General features: G+C 42.3%; 1 protein-coding gene across 4 annotated transcripts in view; it reads left to right on the plus strand.

The window, feature by feature from the left end:
• FNIP1 (folliculin interacting protein 1) overlaps positions 1-22,542 on the plus strand; it is an 88,523-nt gene that overhangs the window by 34,625 nt on the left and 31,356 nt on the right. For all 4 annotated transcript variants that reach the window (XR_014163837.1, XM_081893104.1, XM_081893105.1 and 1 more), the window contains exons 2-6: positions 5,669-5,795; positions 13,579-13,722; positions 18,656-18,756; positions 20,043-20,117; positions 20,388-20,479. Coding sequence is in view for 3 of the 4 variants with exons in the window: in XM_081893104.1 (XP_081749230.1) it covers positions 5,669-5,795; positions 13,579-13,722; positions 18,656-18,756; positions 20,043-20,117; positions 20,388-20,479 (539 nt within the window). In the remaining variant the exon portion in view is untranslated. The remainder of the gene's footprint in view (positions 1-5,668; positions 5,796-13,578; positions 13,723-18,655; positions 18,757-20,042; positions 20,118-20,387; positions 20,480-22,542) is intronic.

A 22,542-nucleotide genomic window follows, 5' to 3' on the forward strand; every position in this document is an offset into this window, starting at 1 on the left:
ATACAAATGACCATTAACAAATGTGTAATTTCTAATCCTATACCACCCCCCATTATATTAACTTGTAAAAATCTACAGTGTTCCTAATTCCAACCCAAAGATCATCCTAACAGTAGCCTAATGCTGGCTGGTTTCCTATGCAGTGTAAATCATTGCACCTACATCAGTATAATCCAAATGATAAATACTATAAGCCGAAGTGTAATTTGATCATTAGTTAGCAAGTGGATTGGATGTTTCCCTTGTTAAACAGTACTAGGTGCTTAGATGCATTATGTCACTTATACTTTCCATCGAGGCAAACAGCTTTGGTGACTGTTGGAAAGAGTCAGAGGGGCAAGGGTACCGGACAAATGGAGCAAGACCTATTCCAGTGTGCCTTTGCCTATCAACATTCCAGAAAGGTGCTAACACGAAAGGCATGCAGAACAGATAAGATGGCATAAACTATAAATATCATTTGCGTAGATGTCATTTAAAAATAGTTTAAAGTGATTCATCACCTGGCAGTTTTCATAACTTTAGTTAAGATATGCTGTTGAGAATAGTGGTTTGATAGCTTTATTTTTTATTTTTTTATTTTTTGGAACAGCTTTCCCCAACCTCCAGATGTCATAGACTTCGGTTAGAATCATAGAGTCATAGAATTGTGGAGTTGGAAGGGACCCTGAGGGTCATCTAGTCCAACCCCCTGCAGTGCAGGAATATCAATTAAAGTAGCCATGGCAGATGGCAATCTAACCTCTGCTTAAAAACCTCCAAGGAAGGAGAGTCCATAACCTCCCAAGGGAGTCCGTTCCAGCTTGGAACAGCTCTTACTGTCAGAATGTTCTTCCTGAAGTTTAGTCGGAATCTCATTTCTTGTGACTCAGATCCACTGGTTCAGGTCCTACCCTTCAGAGCAGGAGAAAACAAGCTTGCACCATCTTCCATGTGGCAGCCCTTTAGATATTTGAAGACAGCTATCATATCTCTTCTCAGTCTCCTTTTATCCAGGCTAAACATACCCAACTCCATCAACTGTTCCTCATAAGGTTTGGTTTCCAGACCCTTGATCGTCTTGGTTGCCCTTCTCTGAACACGTTCCAGCTTATCAACATCAACATTGTGCTTAATGTGAATGTTATATTTTTCTTGAATGTTATATTTTTCTTGAAATCAGACCATTGTAAAAGATCATTTACGGTGTGATCTAATGCATGCCTGTTCAGAAGCATGGTTGTATCCAAAGGACACGACTCTAAAATGTGTAATGGGACACTTACTAAGCCTAGACAAATTTAGTCATTTATTTTTATTGAATAAATTTCTGTCCCACTCCTCCTCCCAAAGGAGTCCATGGCGGCAAACAAGTGATAAAAAAGAAAAGAAAAACTAAAACGTCTTTAAAACAGTTCCATTATAGATGCAGACTCAGAAAGACCTCAACTTAAAAGGCTTGTTGAAAGAGAAAGTCTTTGGTAGGTGGAGAAAAGACAACAGAGATGTCTGTCTAATATTCAAGGGATGTCAAAGTCAATGTCACACAGCTAAAGGCTTGATTCCTAAATTAGGCAGGATGGAACTCCTGATAAGAGACCCTCACCTTCAGAGTGCAGTGATTGGCTATGTCAGCTCCCCATTAGGGAGGGGCTGCTTTGCGGGCGGGAACCAGGTCTCCATAGCGACCCTGGAGTGGGCGGAGATAAGCTGCCCACATCAGCAGGGTCCCCGGCCCAGGAGGCCCTGTTTCCTGATGATGGTGCTCACCTTTCTGACATGGCGCGATTGGCGGTTAGGCATTGGGTAAGCCTTTTATGGGAGGGGAGGTTGTTGCCTCCATCTGCCCCTCCATGGTAAGGGTATCCCGTTAAAGGGATCCGGGGGTGTGGTTCCTGTCTGAAGCTTGGGCATGGGCTAGGGCCAAGACACAGCCCTAACGGTGACCCGGGGGTCCCTCATTTGATGTACATCAGAGGGCTCCCCCCTTCCAGTGGTTAACCCTTCAACGAGACTTCCTGCAGGCTTGCAGCAGTCAGGTTATAGTCTTGCTTCGCCCAATTGCCTAAGCCAATGCCGCTCACTTCAGTAACCAATAAAGTTGTGGCTTTATTTATCCCATTAAATCAATATCCTTGTTTTTGTGGGTTTATTCCGGGGAAGCTTGGGGTCCGGGTCCTTGCCACACAAATAAGGGGTGAGACGATCTTTCAGATATCCTGGCCTCAAGCTGCATAGGGCTTCATTTACCAAAACCAGCACCCTAAACTTAGCTCAGCAGCTAATTGGCAGCCATTCCTGATTTCTTTATGGAGCCTGTACGACCAATCAACCACATCATTTGTAATACTGAACAGTCAAAGATCAAGGTCACATCTGGTCCTCAGCTGATTGTGGAAGATGCTTAGGCATGAACAGGATGTTTCCCCACAGCTATTTAAAATGCATGGTGTACAGTGTCCTGAACACAGCTTAAGTCATTCCAAAATGCCTTACTGCCTGCAACCAAGGGAAAGAAAATCTAGGGCCTTTTGTTTTTATTTACTTCTTCTAATGTAATCCTTTATACTCATTTTCTGGTTATTATCTCTCACCTAATTACATACATTCAGCCCCTCCTCTGTTTATTGTACCTCTTGATCACTCTTACGATCTCAGCCTATGGGCAACAACAGTGTGTTGAGGTAGGGCTGGCAAAACACCAACCTATTAAGCAATTTAAAACCTAGATATTACACATTTGCAAAGTAGACAAAGTACTTCCTACACTAAGTATTTCCTACAAAGCAAACCATCCTTAAGGTACCCAGAAGCATCAGATTCTGGGCAGCCGTAGAGTGTTTTGCCGTATCTCATATCTTGCGTGTTCAAAGTAATAATAAAGTATACTTTCCTCCAGAAGTATGAAATAATGTGACCATTTGTATAGGGACTGGATACAGTGATATATTTTCTTGGGTGGATCCATAGTTTTTAGAGCCAAACAGTATAAACAGCTCATTAGGAGTCAAAATTCATTGAAGTTCACTCAGAATGTACAATTCATTTTGTTCCGCCCCCCCTGAAAAAAACAAAACAAAACACTGGTCTAGTCCAATGGCCCATTCAAGCACTTTTCTTCATCTTACCCATAAAAAAAAGACAAGCCACACAACACAGTAGTAGTAGTTAATAACCTAGCCATCATGCACAAAATGGTGCCTGATTCTCTAAAAGAGCCTTACCCAACCTGCTGCCCTGCAGGTTTCTTGCACTAGAAGTCCTATGAACAACTTTGACAGTGGAACAGACTCCCATGAGAAGTTGTGGATTCTCCTCTCTTAGTTTTTAAGCAGGGGTTGGATGGCCATCTGTCATGTGTGATCTAGTTGAAATTCCTGCATTGCAGAGGGCTGGACTATACAATTCAGAGTTTCCCAACTTGGGTCTCCAGCTGTTTTTGGACTACAGTTCCCATCATCTCTGACCACCGGTCCTGCTAGCTAGGGATGATGGAAGTTGTAGTCCAAAAACAGCTCATCTGAAGACCCATGTTTGGGGAACTCTGGACTAGATGACCCTTGTGATTGCTTCCAACTCCCCAATTCTATGATTCATGCAAAATCTTTTTCACACATCTTATATCTGCAAGAATATATGGTTGGCTCTTGGAAGGATAAATGTGAGGATTCAGTGTGCCTGTGTCTTATTGATTGTTGCACTGAACCTGTTCCCTGAGCTCGTCTTCTCCACTTTCTCTCAATCCCAGTTGCCAAGGAATATTTTTTGGAAGACATGTTATGTAACATTGATAATAGTTAGCTGGGTCAATCATGAAATGTAATTTATGAGACACACCAAAGCCTTTCAAGGATAGTTAAAATAGCATGTGCTCAGACGGAGGAGTAAACAGGTTCATTTTACCTTGATCAAATGTTGATGAATGCGGCAGGGTTTTTAATATATATATATTTAGCTCACTCTCCGCTTAGCACGTAATCTGCTCTTGGAGCTTTTTATAAGCAGACTTCCCTAAAGATCTGGAACACTTTCTGCTCTTCCTTGCCAGGCAGCTGTCAAGAGTCAGATGTCAAAATACTACTAAATGGAAACCATGTCTTAAAGAAAGGGGTGGTGGGCTTATTGCAAATTAGGTAAATGAAAAGATTTGTTTGGGGAGGGTTGGTGTAGAGTTGTTGGTTAAATAACAATTGCAAGATGTAAACAATATGGGTTTAATGCAGAAATGCCGCATCTATGCAGGTGACTTTAAGCACTGCATGAAATACCAAGCTAACTTCAAGTACGGATATATAAGAGAGTTTGGGCCACTTTGTATATATCAGGGATTATAGTTTAGGTGAGAATCTAAACATACGTTTTATTTGTTAAAAAGGTTTTCCAAGGTTATCTCAGCTTTGCTTTCATTTGTTCTCTCTGGCAATTTCAGTATTTGAGGCCGATGTTGAGGAGTTGCAGAGTTTGCACCCCCATCGTGTAGGCAGCATTGGGGCTGCCCCTGTGGCCGACACCTCTCTACCTCCCCTATAGATGAAAACCTGGCTCAGCCAAAAGGGTGTTCACAAACATCACTGATCAACTGATGGGCAGTGCCTGCCAAGCCCCTTTCAAAGCGCTGCACAAAGAAGGGGTTTCTGAAGACCCCTTCGGGCAAAAAAGGTCACCTGGTATCATTGTGACATCAGGTAGTTGACACTCAGCAACCTTGGCCTGTAAGGGGTACAGGAGAGAACCATCCGCTCCAATGCACTAAAAGGGCTCCCCACCCCTGGTTTTGCGTTTGATCTGAACCAGGGGCTGGCAAAGCTTTTGTGGCTTGGGCCGGTTCACGGTCCCACAGACGCCGCGGTGGGCTGGAGTGCTCAGGCGCACACACATGCACAAACGCTATTTCTGGCACTCCTTCTGGCACGGAGGAGGTGTGTGCAGCTTCCCATTGGCTGCCGGAGCTTCTGGCAGCCAATGGGAAGCTGGCCAGCATCGCGGAAGGCAGTCCCCGCTCTGCTCTGCACCGGTTTAGCACGGCACACGGGAGCCGACTGAAGTTTTGCTTTTTTAAAGCATCTAATATTCCAGTCCCAGGAAGAGTATTTTTATTCCTCCTTTTTATAGGTGCAGGAGATGATTTCAGTGGCCTTTGTGCTCTTATAAATGTGGTGATTAAATGATATCTCAGATGTCTATGAAACAGGAACTGATTAGCCATGGTAATCCCGTGATCATGATGAATTCTTTGTGGGATGGTATAAACTATAAAAATCCAGAGACAAGCCAAAGCCTCCTGTAGCTTTCTTCCCCATAAACATTGCATTGTTCTCATCTGGTATCTCCCTTTCCACTAATAATAGTGGCGTTATACTAGGTGCTTTTTAGTGCAAACATTGTAATCATACTCTGCATTGTGTATTGACTAGGATTAGAAGTACCTTTGATTTTTTGAAAAAGAAAACGTTGTAGCAAAGATTAATGTTCCCAGTCGAGTTACACCCATTTATTTATACCACTGTGCAAGTTGGATGAAGTGGTTTCTCTGTTGATATATATTTACACAAATTAAATTTGCATTTTATGTATATTGTTGTTACCTGTTGTTACCCCTTAATAAAGTCAGTGAAACTTTTTAAAATAAACTCTATTGTAAAAGCCACAGAGATAAGAAACTCTCTCTCACTTTTCCTCCCTATTAAAGCTGGCCTTTGCCGGAGTTTGATCCAAGTCAGATCCGACTAATTGTGTACCAGGACTGTGAAAGAAGAGGCCGAAATGTTTTATTTGACTCCAGTGCTAAGAGGAGAACTGAAGATGCATCCGTCTCGGTGAGCAATATTCACACTAGTATGACTGCCTTCTCCCCTCAACCTCCCCCCCCCCGAAATGCAATGCAAAGTTAATTCATGCAGGCTTCAATAATAAATTATTTGCATCAGTAGCCATGCTTTGAAAAGAGATATTCAAAATGCTACGTTTAAAAAGAGGTTGTGTTTGCAGTGCATTAGTGCTTCAGCTGTTCCTCCTAATTGCTTTACTGTTACAGCAGTCTCCTCTTTTTAACCTACCCCTTTGTTATATCATATTTCCTCTCATAGGATCTCTCCTTTTCCTGTAGCTTTAGGAACAGCCTAGATGGTGAAAATGCCTTCACTATTTATTCCCTTACTTGTCTTCTGGCAAGCCAGAATTTAATAAAGTTTGAAAATAATTCCAGTGAGGGTGAATCAGGTGTACTGTAGAACAACAGAGAGGAACCTGTGGTCTTTCAGGTGCTGTTGGACTACAGCTCCCATGATCCCTGACCATTGGCTGGGTGGGGCTGATGGGAGTCCTATAACATCTGGCAGGGCACAGGTACCCCAGCACTGCTGTATAGATGATTATTAGGACACTTGCATGCTTGAGGGTTATGCATCGACCCAGTTATCGCGTAATGCTTAGCAAAAGTTGTGGCTTAGCACTGAGCTGGGGGAACTTCCAAACTGTGGGCCCACTTTCCCTCACAATGCTGTTTCCCCCAAACCACACCCGCCTGCCTTACCCCTGACATCATACGTGACATCAGGCAGGAGGCGGGGAAAGGTGTGGCCTGCACACTTGGTTCATGGAGCTTGTAGAGATAAAGATCTGGTCTACCAGGCTAAAAAATGTTTTGCGCACCTGAGCCTTAACATGAACAAGCAAATATGCAGCCTCCCAAAGAGAAGATTGTGGCTTCTTTGGTCCTGCCACCACCACACTGCTGCGAGCTAAGCCACGGTTTGGCTTAGCATTGCATCTGAACCTTGATCCATTGTTTATCTTGCCCCCAGTTAAATCACAAACTGTAGCTAAGGTTTGTTTTGTGGCCTACCACTCTTGTTTTCCTGAGGAAGATGAACCATGAGCCTGGGTTTGGACATAATGCTAAGCCAAACTGGCTTAGCTCACACCAACTCAGCAGCAGCAGGACTGGAGGAAGAGTGGAGCAGGTATGGTCATATGGGAACTCATACATGTGTTCAAGCTCAGCCATGGTTTGGCTTAGTGTCAACCAGATTCTGTCTCTCCTCCAATCTTCTCCCTTATACTGGCATTTCTCCCCACCCGTTATTTGATCACCCCACCACCCCTGTCTCATCAGCTTGGGAAACATTGAATCTATTACTTGGATGTATAGATCGATCTTTTAAAGAAAGAAAAAACTTTTAAGGGAGGTACTGAAGAAGTGTGGAAATGTACTGTACTATCTCACAAGCATACCTGAAGGAGTGTCTCCACCCCCATCGTTCTGCCTGGACACTGAGGTCCAGTGCCGAGGGCCTTCTGGCAGTTCCCTCGCTGCAAGAAGCCAAGTTACAGGGAACAAGGCAGAGGGCCTTTTCGGTAGTGGCGCCCGCCCTGTGGAACGCCCTCCCACCAGATGTCAAAGAGAAAAATAACTACCAAACTTTTAGAAGACATCTGAAGGCAGCCCTGTTTAGGGAAGCTTTTAATGTTTAATAGGTTATTGTATTTTAGTGTTTTGTTGGAAGCCGCCCAGAGTGGCTGGGGAACCCACCAGATGGGCGGGGTATAAATAATAAATTACTACTACTACTACTACTACTACTACTGGGGATTCCAATGATGGCATCTCTTCACATGCAAGGCCCCGGGCCTTAAAATAAGTGTTAGCCACATACTGAGCCCTTTTACCTGTAAGTAACTGCAGAGTACATTTCTGAAGCGGAGACATTATCTCTTTGTAGACAGTGAAGTTGTTATATTTCATCTCTTAGCAAAGTGGCAAATGACTCCTTCACTTGACGGCATCCCACGGCACTTTTGCCCTTTGCAAGAAAACACTGTGTGGGACAGACGTTTTCTCACTGTGAAAAGAGCATCTGTTAGCTGCGTTTTAGAATTCAATGCCTTCTGCCTGTTGCCCCCCACATGTCTCAGCATGATTTATAGCTCCTGGCCTTCTCCAGTAGAGTGTCGGCTTTGTTGGCTTAGGAACATGGAAGGTTTGGACTTGAACAAAGCTGTCCACCATAATGGGTGGAGAATCAGCTGATTTTCAGAGCATGTATTTGTGTGGGGTTTGCCCGCCCACAGACACACACGAGAGGGCTATGTCCGCTTCCCCACGCCTGCTGGAGTGAAATTTCTCGCTTAGAGGGACACATGGCCTCAGGAGAAGAGGCCAGACAAAAGAAAGTTAGACCTGCAATATATTGCCTGTCAACACTTCTTGATAACAAACAGTTCTGCTGAAAAGAACACTACTGTGGCAGACAAAGCATGCGCTGTACCTTTTAAATGTTGGCATGTTTCAAAAGGCAGTTCCATGTGTGCAGAATGAAAATATCTCTTAAGATCACAAACATTTACATAGATGTATGGCCAAGAACGGCTTCTAATTTCATCTGGAGTGGCTACTCCTGACTTTCTGGGGCCTGCGCTGTGAATTGCTTTGACACAGAGTTATATCTCTGCCATCCTGGTCAACCTCCTCCCAAACTGGTGCCCTCAAGATTTTGCTGGACTACAACTCCAAGCATCCCTGAACATTGGCCAGTCTCCAGGTGACTACCTGCTGGTTCATAGAATCATATAATTGTAGAGTTGGAAGGGACCCTGAATATCATCTAGTCCAACCCCCAGCAATGCAGGAATATGCAGCTGTCCCTTACAAGGATCAAACCTACAGCCTTGGCAATATCAGCACTATACTCTAACCATCTGAGCTATCCAGTCTGGTTGCTGGAATTATTGTCAAGAATGCTAGACAATGTGAACCTTAGTCCGTAGCTGTCAACCTTCCCTTTATTTGCGGGAAATTCCTTTATTCCAGCACTGCTTCCCGCTGCTATCCCAGATTGTTAGATATCTCGTAGACTGTCCCCGGGATAGGTGAGGCTGCTGATCCCTTATTTTCAAGGCTGCTGATCGCTTATTTTCAAATCTGAAAGTTGACAGCTATGCCTTAGTCTGTTCCATCTACCAAGGCTCTTACAGTTTTAAGCATGAATGTTGTTTTCAGTAGTAGCAGCAGCAATGCATCACACTTTTATTCAGTGACATTAGTGAATAGAGTGCAATAATCCCTGCTCCTCCAAGTGCTTACAAACTAATTTTCAACACAGAAAAGCAGCAGAAGAGAAGGAAAAGTGGAGTCAGGCTTAAATAAGGAAGGAATATGTAATAGTTTCAGATACATTTACAGAGCTTTTATGGTAAAGGTTGGTTTTGGGAAGGAATTTGAAGGAAGAGTGGTGGCACCATTAAGGTGTTTGGGAGGCTAGACAGGATAACTAAACACTCATCAGTTATGCTTTATTATCAAGAGACCCTGAACAGGTATTTTTGTTTTTTACATTTAAGATACAACATTAGACCCTAGAGATTCATGGTTTGGGGGTTTTAACCTTGAAAGATTGAAGTCAGCCCATCCAACATCAAGGCAATGAATTATGCATGTCAGAAACATTCTTAGGCAACCTATCAATCATTAATAAACCCTTTATTTATAAACTGCTACTTTTAAAATGAACATTATGAAATTAAAACTCCTGCCTTCTGTTAGATGCATGTTTTTTTCAGGTCTGGGCAAATCTGGTTTGTATAAATATTTGTTTATCTTTGTCTCATGAAAGTGTTACTGGCTTTTGTTTTGCCTTTTTGGCTGTAATTCATAAACAGTTACCAGAAGCAGACTCAAACACACCTACGTTATCATCCTCCAAGCAAAAGAAAAAAAAGAGAGAGTTTAGCAGTCCAGACATAAGTAAAAATGAGTTTAAATTTGCCATTTATATTCCTCCTTTCTCTTTGCAAACTCTCAAGGCAGCTTACAAACACAACAGCAAAACAAAAAGCAGTTTTATGTTAATGAACATTTTGATTTCTTGTGTGTCTTTTATGCTTAATCACGGATCAGTGAAAGGTGGGGGGGTAAATTGAATAAATGAATAAAATATGTCATTAATGACTGGCCTAAGTCCATATTCAGGGCATAAGTCAGAGGTCATGCCATGGTCTAGGGCAGGGGAGGTCCAGAGGGCAGCTATTTTATGTGGCCCTCCAGCCCCCATCTTCCTCTCTACCTCTTCAGTAGGTTGGAGGAGAGGTTCCCTTCACCCTGGCACTGTGATGCAGAGGGAAATTGCTGTCTCTGCTGTTCAAGGATTGGCTGCCAAAGCCCAGGTGTGGCTTTTGTCCTCCATATTGTCCTCTCTATAGCAAGCCTAACACTGTGATGGGGATGAATGTGGTACATGTCTGCTGTGTGTGAGTGAGTGAGTGAGTGAGTGTGAGAGAGAAAGAACCGTGTGGCTGTATTTGTGTGTAGTCTGCATTTGTGACAAGGGTGTGTGCTGCATGTGTGTTAGGGGGAGGTTATATGCGCTATGTGTTTGACAATTGCGGTGTTTGTGTGCGAGAGGGAGTTATTTGCAGCAACTTGGGCCATGACTGTTGCTGGTATGCAGAGGGTTAATCAGTCTTCCGTGTGGCCCCTGTGCCAAGAACCTTAAGCTGGAGATGTTAATGGAAGAAAGATGGGCCTACAGCAAGGTGATAGGTTACAGCAAGCTTGTAGTAGAAAGTGCCAATGGGCTGACATTTGTTATTGGATAGCAACAGTGGGAATGCTTAGTGGATGCTTAGAGATATTCTAGAAGGGGGACTTGATCCAGATAGTAAGGTTAGGCATGGGAAGGAAGAAAAGGGAGGATCTAAAACAGAGGGGAAAACTACTGAGATGTAGTAGAGAAGGGTTGACTTCAAGGTGTGTGGATGAGGCAACACTTAACAGAGTTTGAACATGTTGAACACTCTGTCAACCTAAGCACTGAGTCGTAGGCCATAATTTTAAGCAGATTAATCGGATGCTTTGCGGTTATGGTTGTGAACACTGTACACCAAACACTAAATTACTGATAGGATCAGAAATGGGATGTGCTGGCTGAGTCCTTTACCTTTAGGCGACCTGCCTGAAACCAAGACTGCTCCCTTGTAAGGTTTCGGTTTCTGGAGAACAAAGAATAGCCACTGCCATTGACCTCTTTGGCTGCCGAAAGTGCACAAGGACAGGGTCTGGCCTCAGAGGAGAGCCTTGAGGTCAAATAGCGGAGCTAACCAGAGTTAGAGTTCCCAGCTGTGTAGAAATGGAATTGCCAGCAAGCCTCCTTGTGCTGCTGCTTCAATGGGCACGGCAGATGGTGCTAGCAGGACGGTGCCTGCGGGGTTTATTTATGGCACATGCGTGCTCTTCTTGGGGACAGGGATTCCAACGTTCTTTTATGCGCTGCACTTATTCTGTAATCTCTTTTACAATGTTGGAAGCACGACTTGAGCTATGCCAGGAACACAAGTCGACCAGTTCCCTTTGTTGCATAATATCTGGTGGCTTGTTACATCTTGTATTTCATTGACATTCAAATCCAGAGGAAAAAAACCTCACACAGGAGCAGGGACACCTCAGATATTTGATCTAGGTGTCCGGCAGGTTACTCTTCAGCATATGCTGGGTTCTAAAATTGCACGTCTTAAAATTTGTCTGCGTTCTGCATTTTGCAAATGATTTGCTTGCTGGCAGACTGCTGACAGTTGGCATCCAAAGGATTGTGACCATTTGACCTCTTTTTACCACGGGATCCTTAAGTTCATTGCATTCTACTGTAAAGGCCAAAGATATAATCTTCCATAGTGTTTGAATCAGGAAATGATCACTCTTAAGACATTGTGTTCAGCTGTGGCTTTGAAGAAAGCTGTGTAGGAAGCTTATAAGAGGTTCGTGCATAGACTCAATTAGCTAGCTTGAGGAAAATGTTTTGCCATCATAGGAATTCTCTCTCTCTCATATGCATATATGCTTTGCTACCAAGTGTTATTAAGAAAACTTTCAACATCAGCTGAAAGCTGCAGTGTAACTTGCCTGAGAAAGATGTTGTAACCCTGTGGACTCGGTGTGGTTTTATCACATGATGCTGTGCCTAGCCCAAGACGCTGTTGTTTATCAGAGATAAAATGCAATTCTAGTTCACGGGTTTCTAGTGAAGTCATATGATTGCCATTCACATGTTTTCAGCCATTGTCTGCCAAAAAAATTCAAGGCAGTAGCAATTCTAACTCTGCATGAGTTCAGCATTGTCTCTTTAATGATCAGCTTCTCATAATGGGAGGTTGTTCTTATGAGAAGAAATGAATTCTTGTGCTGCAGCCATAAGAGAAGAAAAGGGAGTTCTAGCTGGCTTTGCATAGGCTAGGCTAGCTGCCATAAGATCAGTACTGAGAAACCCTGTGGCTCTCTAGAGGTTTTGGACTACAACTCCCATCAGCCTCAGCTAGCATGATGAGCAGTCTTGATGATGGGAATTGTAGTCCAGCAACAACTGGAAGCGCACAACTGCCACCTCATTTGCTTTAGATATTAACTTCTTTACCTGCCAATAGTTCTCTCAATGGGAGAACTGCAGTGAAAACTGCTGGGTGGGGGCAGATGTAAGCTACTGAGTGAGGGAGCCCTTTTTCCTTAAAATATTTCTTTGCAATTGTAGTCCCCATTCTCATTAAAATGTTCTGTTCCGGTGTTTGCAAAATCTATATCACAGGGAGAATTTTAGGTGATGATATGATGAATAGCTGCACCTGTGGTTCTCTGAAAGCAGTCTGATTTAATGGAAGTTTATTTTTTTTACCCCAAACTTAAATATGCAAGAAAAGCAAAACCTTCGCAGGTTTTGCATATTTGTCCCTATTGAAGTTAATTTTGTTAATTTGGACCCAGTTTTCCAATCTGTTAAGGTAATTTTGAATCCTGATTCTACCTTGTACGGTGTTAACTACCCTTCCCAGTTTGGTGTCATCTGCAGATTTGATGAGCACCCCCTCAATTCCTTCATCCAAGTCATTTATAAAGAGGCTGAACAACAATAGGCCCAGGACAGAACTCTGGGGCACTCCACTTGTCCCTTTTTTCCAGGATGTCGAGAAACCTTTAGTGAGCTCTCTTTGGGTTCATTCAATCAACCAGCTACAGATCCACCTAGCTTTAACATTGTCTCTGAATTCTCTGAGTCTAATTCCCCATCCCTTATAGAACTCAGGTTGAAGAAAACCAAGTGAGAATCCACAGGCACACGCAGGACAGCAACTATACATACAGAGGGAGTGATTATGCATTTTGATGTCTGTGAGGTAACAAAGGATGAATTAACACAGAATTCTCCTTAGAATTTAGAGCTCACTTTTATCTTCCACATTTGAACACCGTTCTTCTTTGGCACAACTTCACTCCTATGTTTAAATATATAAACACTGATACCTGCATTGCAGGGGATTGAATTAGATGGCCTCGGGCTTCCTTTTCACGGCTACAGTTCTGTGATATGATTTATGAAGTGTTGAACATTGGATTTGTGTATTCCACATCTATCTCCAAAGCAAAAAGATAAGACTTATTGAAATTATTCCTATTTTGCAAAACGGTTGGCTTAGCTTCCAATCTCCATTCTTTCACTAATGCTAAAATGCTTGTTTTCATCTTTTTCTATGCCCGGGATGCAGGTGATCTGTACTCTCAGAACACTGTTTTGAGGATTACTAAACACAGTGTAACAAATACAATTTTTACTCCACCAGAAACTCTGCAGCGATGCTCAGGTGAAAGTCATTGGGAAATGTTGCCAGCTCAAACCTGGAGGGGACAGCTCTTCCTCTTTGGATAGTTCAATTAATTCGTCTTCTTCCTCTTCCGAAGCAAAAGAACAATGTCCAAAATTTCAGGTGAGAGGTTCCCCTTTTTAACTGTATCATGCTGGCATTGTGACTTGTATTGCATGTTTGAAAACATTGCCTTATTAGGAAATGGCTTGGGCTCCTGGTGGAGGGAGTGAGCCCGGAAGCCATTCTTTGGTGGATGTCCAACAAAACAGATGGCTGTTGTCATGTAGGACTGTAAAAGGAAACTATCAGAATATCAGCAGGATGAATGTTCCTACAAGTGGCTTATTTGAAAATCATTCATAAAGAACAATGGCCAATGAGCCACTAAGAAACCTGGGGCAAGGATATACCAAACAAACGTGATATTATAGATCAGTCCCTTCCTCTCCTTGCCCTCCAACAAAGATGAAACAATTTAACCAGGAAACAGCTGAAAATGCAGTTCCCCATTCTAACAAAGGCCCAGGAGATGGATTTACATATGTGGCCAGCCACCCCACAATAAGTTGGCCCATTTCTAATTTTTCTTCCAGAAATGTGCTGCATGGATTATGTTTTCATACAGGCTAGTGACAAAAATCCTCCACTTGCTTTCAGATGTTTGTGATTAACGCTGATGTTTTAGCTTTCTCATGAGTTGTGAAAATATTGTTCACTCAAGATTTCCATCCAAAATATTAATAATACAGGTTTTTGTGGAGTCAGAATCAGAATGTGACCAGGAATCCCTCTCAACTTAGTTTTTGCTGGTCTGCTTCAAATCCCTGCGACAGGGTGAGCTCCCGTTGCCTGTCCCAGCTTCTGCCAACCTAGCAGTTCAAAAACAGGCCAGTGCAAGTAGATAATTAGGTACCACTGCAGTGGATAGGTATATGGCATTTCCGTGTGCTCTGGTTTCCGTCATGTTGTGCCAGAAGCAGTTTAGTCATTCTGGCCACAAGACCCGGAAAGCTGCCTGTGGACAAACGCCAGCTCCCTCGGCCTGAAGCAAGATGAGTTCTGCAACCCCATAGTTGTCCTTGACTGGACTTAACCGTCCAGGGGTTCTTTACCTTTACCATCCTGAAGTGCTTCCTTTAACTGTTTTGTAAAACCTTATTCTGGTGGCCTTTTTATGCTTTTTTAATGTCTTGAAAAGCAATTTTAAAACATTCAACTGCAAATTTTTGCTTGCTGGAAATTTAAAATGCTTATGGCAGTGGCACTCATTGAACTTGAGTTACACTTTATATAAGAGGGGAGGTTTTGGCCACCAGTGTAGCCAGAGTCATCTGACTGGGTATATTTCTGTCATCTCACCTTGCACAGATCACAAGTGTTTTCTGTTAAGCCTTCCTAAAATAGAGCTGAGCCTTTACCCTTTGTACTGAAGTAATTCTCTGTTTTAGAGTGGCTGATCCCAACATAACATATTCTCGGGGACGTCTTTAATGTAATGTAATACTAGGCTGCCAAGCTTTAGTAAGCATACATTAGTTGCTGCATTTCATTGCACAGTCTCACAGATGCTCACCCACCCACCCACAAGGTCATGCAACTGATTTTTATATTGTGTTATTGCGCCTGAGAATGAAGTTTATATTTATCTCTCTCCTCATCATGGAAGAGTATTTTGCTGTGGTTTGGACAGGAAGAGACATGGGTTTCTTTGAACAACATTGCTCTTGCACAACGAGAACTGTGTACTGATGCCCAGAGTTGAGGATGCTAGCTTATTTATGTTCCATACTGGGAGGTTTCCTCACAAAATCTAGCACAGGTAGCATTATCTGACATCATACTGTGCACGCACTTTTGAACAGGCAGGTCACATGTCATTAGCATTTTAATGCTTTGTGAGAGAGGGAGGAATTAGAATCTGCTTGAAGGTAACATGAATGAAGAAATAAGGGATGCCTGGTGCAAATTTGATGATGCTTCCCAAACTGGATGCTCAGTAGCTGCTATGAGCTGCTTCCCACAAATCATATTTTCCCCCTAATCAATAGGATAACCAGTTTTATTAAGACTTTAAAGTTTGGTATTTGCTTTAGGTTGTGAGGCGACCTGGGACAGAAGTGGTGCCCTCTTCCCTCACCCCTGGTGAGGAACAGAGATTTGGCAAGGCAGTGATGAGACCGGGGAATGCTCCCCCAAATTCATCATCACTTTGCCTCACCCCATCCCAGCAAGCACTGCCACAGTGCCCCCCCCCCTGCTCATGCCTGGAGAATAAAAACTACATTGTGAAGAATTTCAGCATTGTAGAAATGTCACGTGAATGTTACATGCCAATATCCTATTATAAACAACAGACATTTTTAAATAAGATAAGACATTTGACTCAAGGAATTATTTTGTTCTCAAATTGTCATTGCCTAGAGTTGGATCTCGTTGCTGTATAGTAATCATTTGAGTTTTTACATTGTGGCTATTTCTCTTGTACCTGGTTGTGTACAAGATTTTGGTCATCTTTAACTGCTGGGGATTTTTGGGGGGGGAGGGAATTCTAGCCATAGCAGCTGAAAAGCAGGGGGGTTGAACGAAACCCCATCTTCCACATAACTTACACCAGGGGTCAGCAAAATTTTTCAGCAGGGGGCTGGTCAGCTGTCCCTCAGACCTTGTGGGGGGCAGGACTATATTTTTTGGGGGGAGGATGAACAAATTCCTATGCCCCACAAATAACCCAGAGATGCATTTTAAATAAAAGGGCACATTCTACTCATGTAAAAACACGCTGATTCCTGGACCATCCGTGGGCCGGATTGAGAAGGCGATTGGGCCGCATCTGGCCCCCGGGCCTTAGTTTGCCTACCCAAGACTTACACTAATAGTATAGGGACTACCGTAATTTTCCTCAATCCACAATGCAGTCTGCTGACAAGCTTCTGAAATACACTGCTGAGTCAGATCAGCATCATTGCTTCTGAGGCGTGATGCAGAAGCATGTGATGTGCTTCTACGCAAACCTCTGCTGCTTTGATGATATAGATGGATGGGTGAAGTACTAGGTTCCTTCCATTCAATTTGTTTCATGGGCTCATGTAGTTCTTCCATAATTACTTCATTGGACTAGCATGGGATGTGATCACAGAAAAAATGTTCACTTGCTATGGCTGTAGTCTATAAATTAAGCTTAAGATAACCAATTTCGGTTTTGGGTCTTGCAGAGGAAAACAACTGAAATCAGTTACAGATGACATAAGAACTTGGAAACTTCGTCCATGGCTTTGAAATTTAGTAAATCACCGAGACCAGGCTTTGTAAATGTCTAAAACTTCATTTAAGCCTACATGCTATGTAAATTTCACTTTTAACCTGAATCACAACATCCTGCATGTCAAAAACTCTGCTATTGGTACTTGTCAGCTTAACAGGTCTTCCCTTTCAAGTAGTCCCTGCGTGATAAATTTTTCCGTCCTCTTTATTTTTGTTATACATGAACATCTGTTTAGGTAGTTTTCTTTACTAAACTTACTAAATCATTGTTTAGTATGGGATTTTTTTTTCCCTGCCAGAAAAGACATTCCAAGCTCAGCCTTTCCCACTCAGGTTTTTTTTTTACTAACAGCTGCTGTGAGATTCTATGGCTATAGTCTTAAACATTAATATTATTGGAGACCTCACACTGATCTACATGCAAGACTGAGGTCTTTGTCAGGGTCATCTTCATTCCCAAACGCGAATAGCATGCTTTGAATTGTGGCTGATATTAGTTGCCATTTCTTCTCCCAGTTTTGTTTCATTGAATACCACACTTTTTAAAATTAGAATATATTTCAGATATGGTGGGGAAACAGCCCAGGTGCAGTCCAAGCCTTTTCTCAAACCCACCGTCCTCAGGAAAGCAACTCCCCCATCCTACCAGACTCATTGCTCACTGAAAACATTTACAGGAAACTCCCTGTTTGTGTGTGGGTTGCCTTCTGGGTCGTCGCCTGTGTCGGCAGAGCACAAGTAAGCCCATTCCGCCCCATTCCGGGGCCAAAAATGGTGCAAGCGCCAGCAGTTTCATCCAGAAAGTATACATTACCCTGTGGAATGACACCTTTAACTGGTGCCAAATAATTGTACTTGCTTTTCAATCAGGTGTTAAATGTGTGTGAAACTCCAAGTCCTAATATTTTAATGCAGAAGCTGCCAATTAAAGATTAAGGGCAGATGGAATGCAGTGAATTAAGGTGTTCAACTCATTTGTCCTATCTTTTTGCACTATTCTGCATAAATCCTTCATGGGTTTTAAAATGTAGATGCGGCTGGAGGAAAGTATAACAAAGTATAACAAAAGTAGTAATGAGGTCATTTAGTGAAGGCTCAGTTCCAATAGGCTCCACTGCAATCCAGTTGCCTTCTCTGGCACTAAAACAGAAGAGGGGGACATGTTTCAACCCCCCCATTTGCTTATATTCTGGTTCAGGATGAGTAGCAGATGAGTACACAAACTGAGATCATACCCTGGTGCCAAAAATGTAAGATCAGCAATGGTGGGTGGGTGAAAGATGCAGATACAGGAGAATTGAATCATAGCTATACAAAGATTGTTATAGGTGTCATATGCGTTTACCACAGAGTGACAAATGCCTAACCGCTCTTTAGATCTGAAGTGCAAACTGCACAAGATATTGATCACATCATTTCCCCCAGATGCAAGATTTTCCTTGCAGAAATAGTGAGCACAGTCAATCCAATCTCCAACAGGATCCTGGCCTGGGGCTTTTTTTTGGCAGGGGTTGTTGTACCCTGCTGTGCTTCCAATCTGAATTGGCTTGCAAACCTCATGGAGAAAATTCCCATTCACTGCAATGAGAATGACGTACCTTGTACTTTGGCACTGAAATTTAAAAGTATTTTGGTAGGCAACCTGCCAAAAATGTTGCATTTCATTTTTCCCCTTTATCATATTTGATTATTAAATGAAAATGATGTTTTCTTTCATTTCTACAATGCTTCAGTTTGGTGCTCAAAATGATCAAGCATGCAACATAATAATTATAGGCTTATTCTTTTTCAGGGTTCCCGGTGTTCCTCAGATGCAAATATGCTTGGGGAGATGATGTTTGGCTCTGTGGCTATGAGCTACAAAGGCTCAACCTTAAAAATCCATCAAATCCGGTAAAGTTTTACTTTCTTCAGTTCAAAGTTTAGAGCACTGGAAATAGCTATGCTAAACAGAATTGTCTCTAGTCCTGTGCACACAATCAAACAATATAGAAAGTGTGTTGAGGAAGGAGATGAGAACAAGTTTGCAGGCCTCGCCCCTGTTCTTTATGAATTGTCCTTTGTACATAGATGTTGAAGCACGAAATTGAAGTACCTTGATTTTTACAAGGTACAGGCTGCACATTCAATGTGATAGTTCAGAATTTATCTGGTTAAATTCCCTGGTGTGTGTCACCTGCTGACGTCAGCTTACAGCTGGGCGGAGACAGAAGCTTTTAGAAGCTCAGGAGGAGGAGTTTTTCCCTGTACTTTCACTTCACTTCTCTCTGTGTATCTGTGAGAGAAAGACGTGCCTTTGAATATGGCTGAAAGAAGCCCCGGTCTTTGTTGGTAAAATGTTTTAATAAAGAGCTGTAAATAGACGAACCTGTCTATGTGTGCTTACAAGAAGCAAGACTGCTTTACACCGCTGTTCAACTCTGCTAAGCCGTGACCTGAAGGGAGCAACAGTGGCGCAGCTGTGAAGAAGTGTGCCGGACCCGTTATAAACTGCTGATTGACGATCATAAAGTAATCAGGTGTCACGGCAGATCGATCGATCTTCCCAGATTCAACACCTGTACACTTTGGGGTGCACACCTGAATGCATCTTCTGATCAAGATGTGGAAGATCTTCTTGCATTGCAAAGGGAAAACAATGAAAATTCATATAGCCTTTTTTATTTTCACAACTTAAACAAAGGAGAAGATCCCCAAGTGTATGAGAATTAACAGATGAGATCACAGGAACCCCAAAAACAATGAACATGGATACATAAAAACGAACATGGATGTATAAAAGCAAACATGAATGATAGCCACTGTTGTAACTGTTGTGTGACAGTTACAATATATCTAAACCTCTCAAATGTTAGGTGAATTCTACTGGATTGCATCCTGTGTCATACTTCATCGGAAACAAAAATGGCGAATTTTTCGCAGTTGGCAGCTGGGGTGTGTCTGTTGAATTTATCTGATTTGGCTGAAAACTGACAAAACTGTTTTTGACAAATTTACATTCTGAGCTTTAATTGGGTGCCTCATTTGTCTCTGTAGTATTGCGGTCCTCCTGTAGCGTGTTATTTTAAAAGCGTTTTTCACTTCAAAAACACACTCCGGTGTTGTGTTATGTTGAGAGACGTTTTGGTATATTCCGTGAAAACACCTGGTTGCTCACTCTGTCTAACTTTGCTTCCCAGCTCTCCTCCGCAGCTCATGCTAAGCAAAGTTTTTACAGCTCGAAGTGGAAGCAGCATCTATGGAAGTTTAAACACGTGAGTACAATCAGTGTGTGATCTGTGTGGATTTTAGGTATGAGGAAGGGAGGGAGTGGGGTATGGCTCAAACTCATTTTAGTGCTGCTGAAGGAAAGATTGTCACCTAGCTCCTGTTTTCTCAGAGACCCCTGGCTCTCTGTCATAGGACATAAGAGTGGGGAGAGGGCAGGGAAATGTGTTCAGGGCACAGGTAGAGATAATAATAAAATCAAAAAGTACTGTAACAGAATACAAATAACCGTTTCTGCTTGTCCCCTCCCTTTGCAGGCTTCAAGACAGTCTTGAGTTCATTAATCAGGACAGCAATACTCTAAAGCCAGACCATAGCACAATTATGAATGGACTGCTTGGAAACATAGGTAATTAAAAGCGCTGTTACTTCCTTGGAATATTTGCACCGTAAGGCCTTTGCAGACTGATAAACACATTAATCTAGACACGTATAATAGAATATCATTGTTTTAAAGAAATGGTGTGGTCTAAGAGTGGGACAACTTTTGGCCTGAACTCAGATGTACCTCATTTTCAGGAAATCTGAAAACTGGAATATTCTGTGACTATTTGGCTTGAAGTTTATCAGTTCAAATCTATATATGGTGAAGAAAGGCATAGTAGCTGATACACAGTTTAAGCTAATATGAATTTGATGGAAATGGACACGGTAGGCTCTATTTTAGAGAACTAAGCACAGAACAGCACAGATATTATTTCCCCTTAGGGCCTCATTTATACTCAGAATTTTCTGCCTGTAGTCATAAAAATCAGGAGCAACTGGCACAGTGAGGCTATTTTACAGAGCCACCGTCCAAACATCAGCATCACTGCTGCTTGCTGGTGCAAGGCAGTGGTGAGATTGGTGCTGTGTTAGTGCACCAGTGGGAACACCAGCCCTGACCTCACTGATTCCCTGCCCAACCCCAGCAACACCTCACCCTGTTCCTGATAAAGACAACGTAATATGTGCTTGCAACAAATATACATTTTACAATGGGTGTGTCATACAGGAATGCACATTAGGAAACCAGTGGTGGTAATTATGATTGTTGCTGCCACACAATTTGTGAAATGGCCTTCAGTCTTTGGGACTGAAAAGTGAGAAGCAGGAAGAGCTAGCAAGAAGAGAAAGTTGTTGTATTTTTCACAAAAATACCGGCAGGATGCTAGAGGGTTGACTTTTTTTGCTTTTGTGATTTCCTTCTTACCATCTTGAAGACGGTTATGGAAGTAAGATGGTTTCAAGGAGATGGTACCTTGGGCTTAAAGCAGATGGACAGTGTGGTCTGGCTTCTTTAAATTCACTGCAAATCAGGCATTCGCAAACTTGACCCTCCAGATGTTTTGAGACTACAGTTCCCATCATCCCTGACCACTGGTCCTCTTAGCTAGGGATGATGGGAGTTGTAGTCCCAAAACATCTGGAGGGCTGAGTTTGCCTATGCCTCATGTAAATGCACCTTTGTATTAAATAAATACAAAGGATTGGGCAAAACATGCTCAAGTCTTGAGAGTTGTTTTAAGATTTGCTTTTGCATATCCATTACCCTTCAAAAAATGATGTTAAGGAACCCTTATGGTTAAACATGCCTGGAAATTGTATTTCGCTGATGCAGAATTTTAAGATCTATTTAAAAGAAAGGGTACCTTATCCAAACAGTACCTTGACCTGAAAAGTGTTTGTTTTTTATTTACCTGATATGTTCACCCATCCCATTAATTAGAAATTAACCAACAAAAGAGCTACTGACACATGACCCCACATGTACACCATATACAAGAACATAAGTTTCACCACCCCACCCCCCATCTCCCACCTCTCTTCTTCCCCAACCTTATACTGAATACAACACTAATGTCTCATATCAAATGATCTGTAGAAATTGAGCTGTAGAAAAGAATTTACAACTTAGGAAAAAAAGACAATGTATGTACTTTTGTAAACCAAGAAAATCTTTAATATTTTTTTAAGAGCCACTGGTTCTAAATATACATGAACTGTATTGAAAATTCTGTCTGTCTTACTCAGTTTTGCATCTCCTTAATTTCTCTATTGGAATTGCAATGTGAATTTTCTAAACTGAATGTGTGGCCTCCGAGGCTACAACTGAAAACTGGAGTAACCAGAACTGTCTATGGACTCTATAAGTAAATTTTGTTAATGATGTAAGTCTGAATGAAAATCTAAATGAGTTACTCAGCTAATAAGCACCTACATTCACATTTGGGGAAAAAATTGAATATTTGTATGCTGTATCACAGGAGGATTTTTGCACGGCATACTATTTGAATGTTATGTACGCCTTTTCCATTGCCACTTTAGAAGGACAGCAATGAAATGACCAATTAAATGAACTTTGGTGTAGGGTAGTTACTGAGAGGTTGAGTTTCAAATCAGGAAGTGGTTGGTTTGAGTCTTGACTGTCAT

This window comes from Podarcis melisellensis (assembly GCF_964234715.1).
Source record: "Podarcis melisellensis genome assembly, chromosome: 2".
In the NCBI taxonomy this organism is placed as follows: Eukaryota; Metazoa; Chordata; class Lepidosauria; order Squamata; family Lacertidae; genus Podarcis; species Podarcis melisellensis.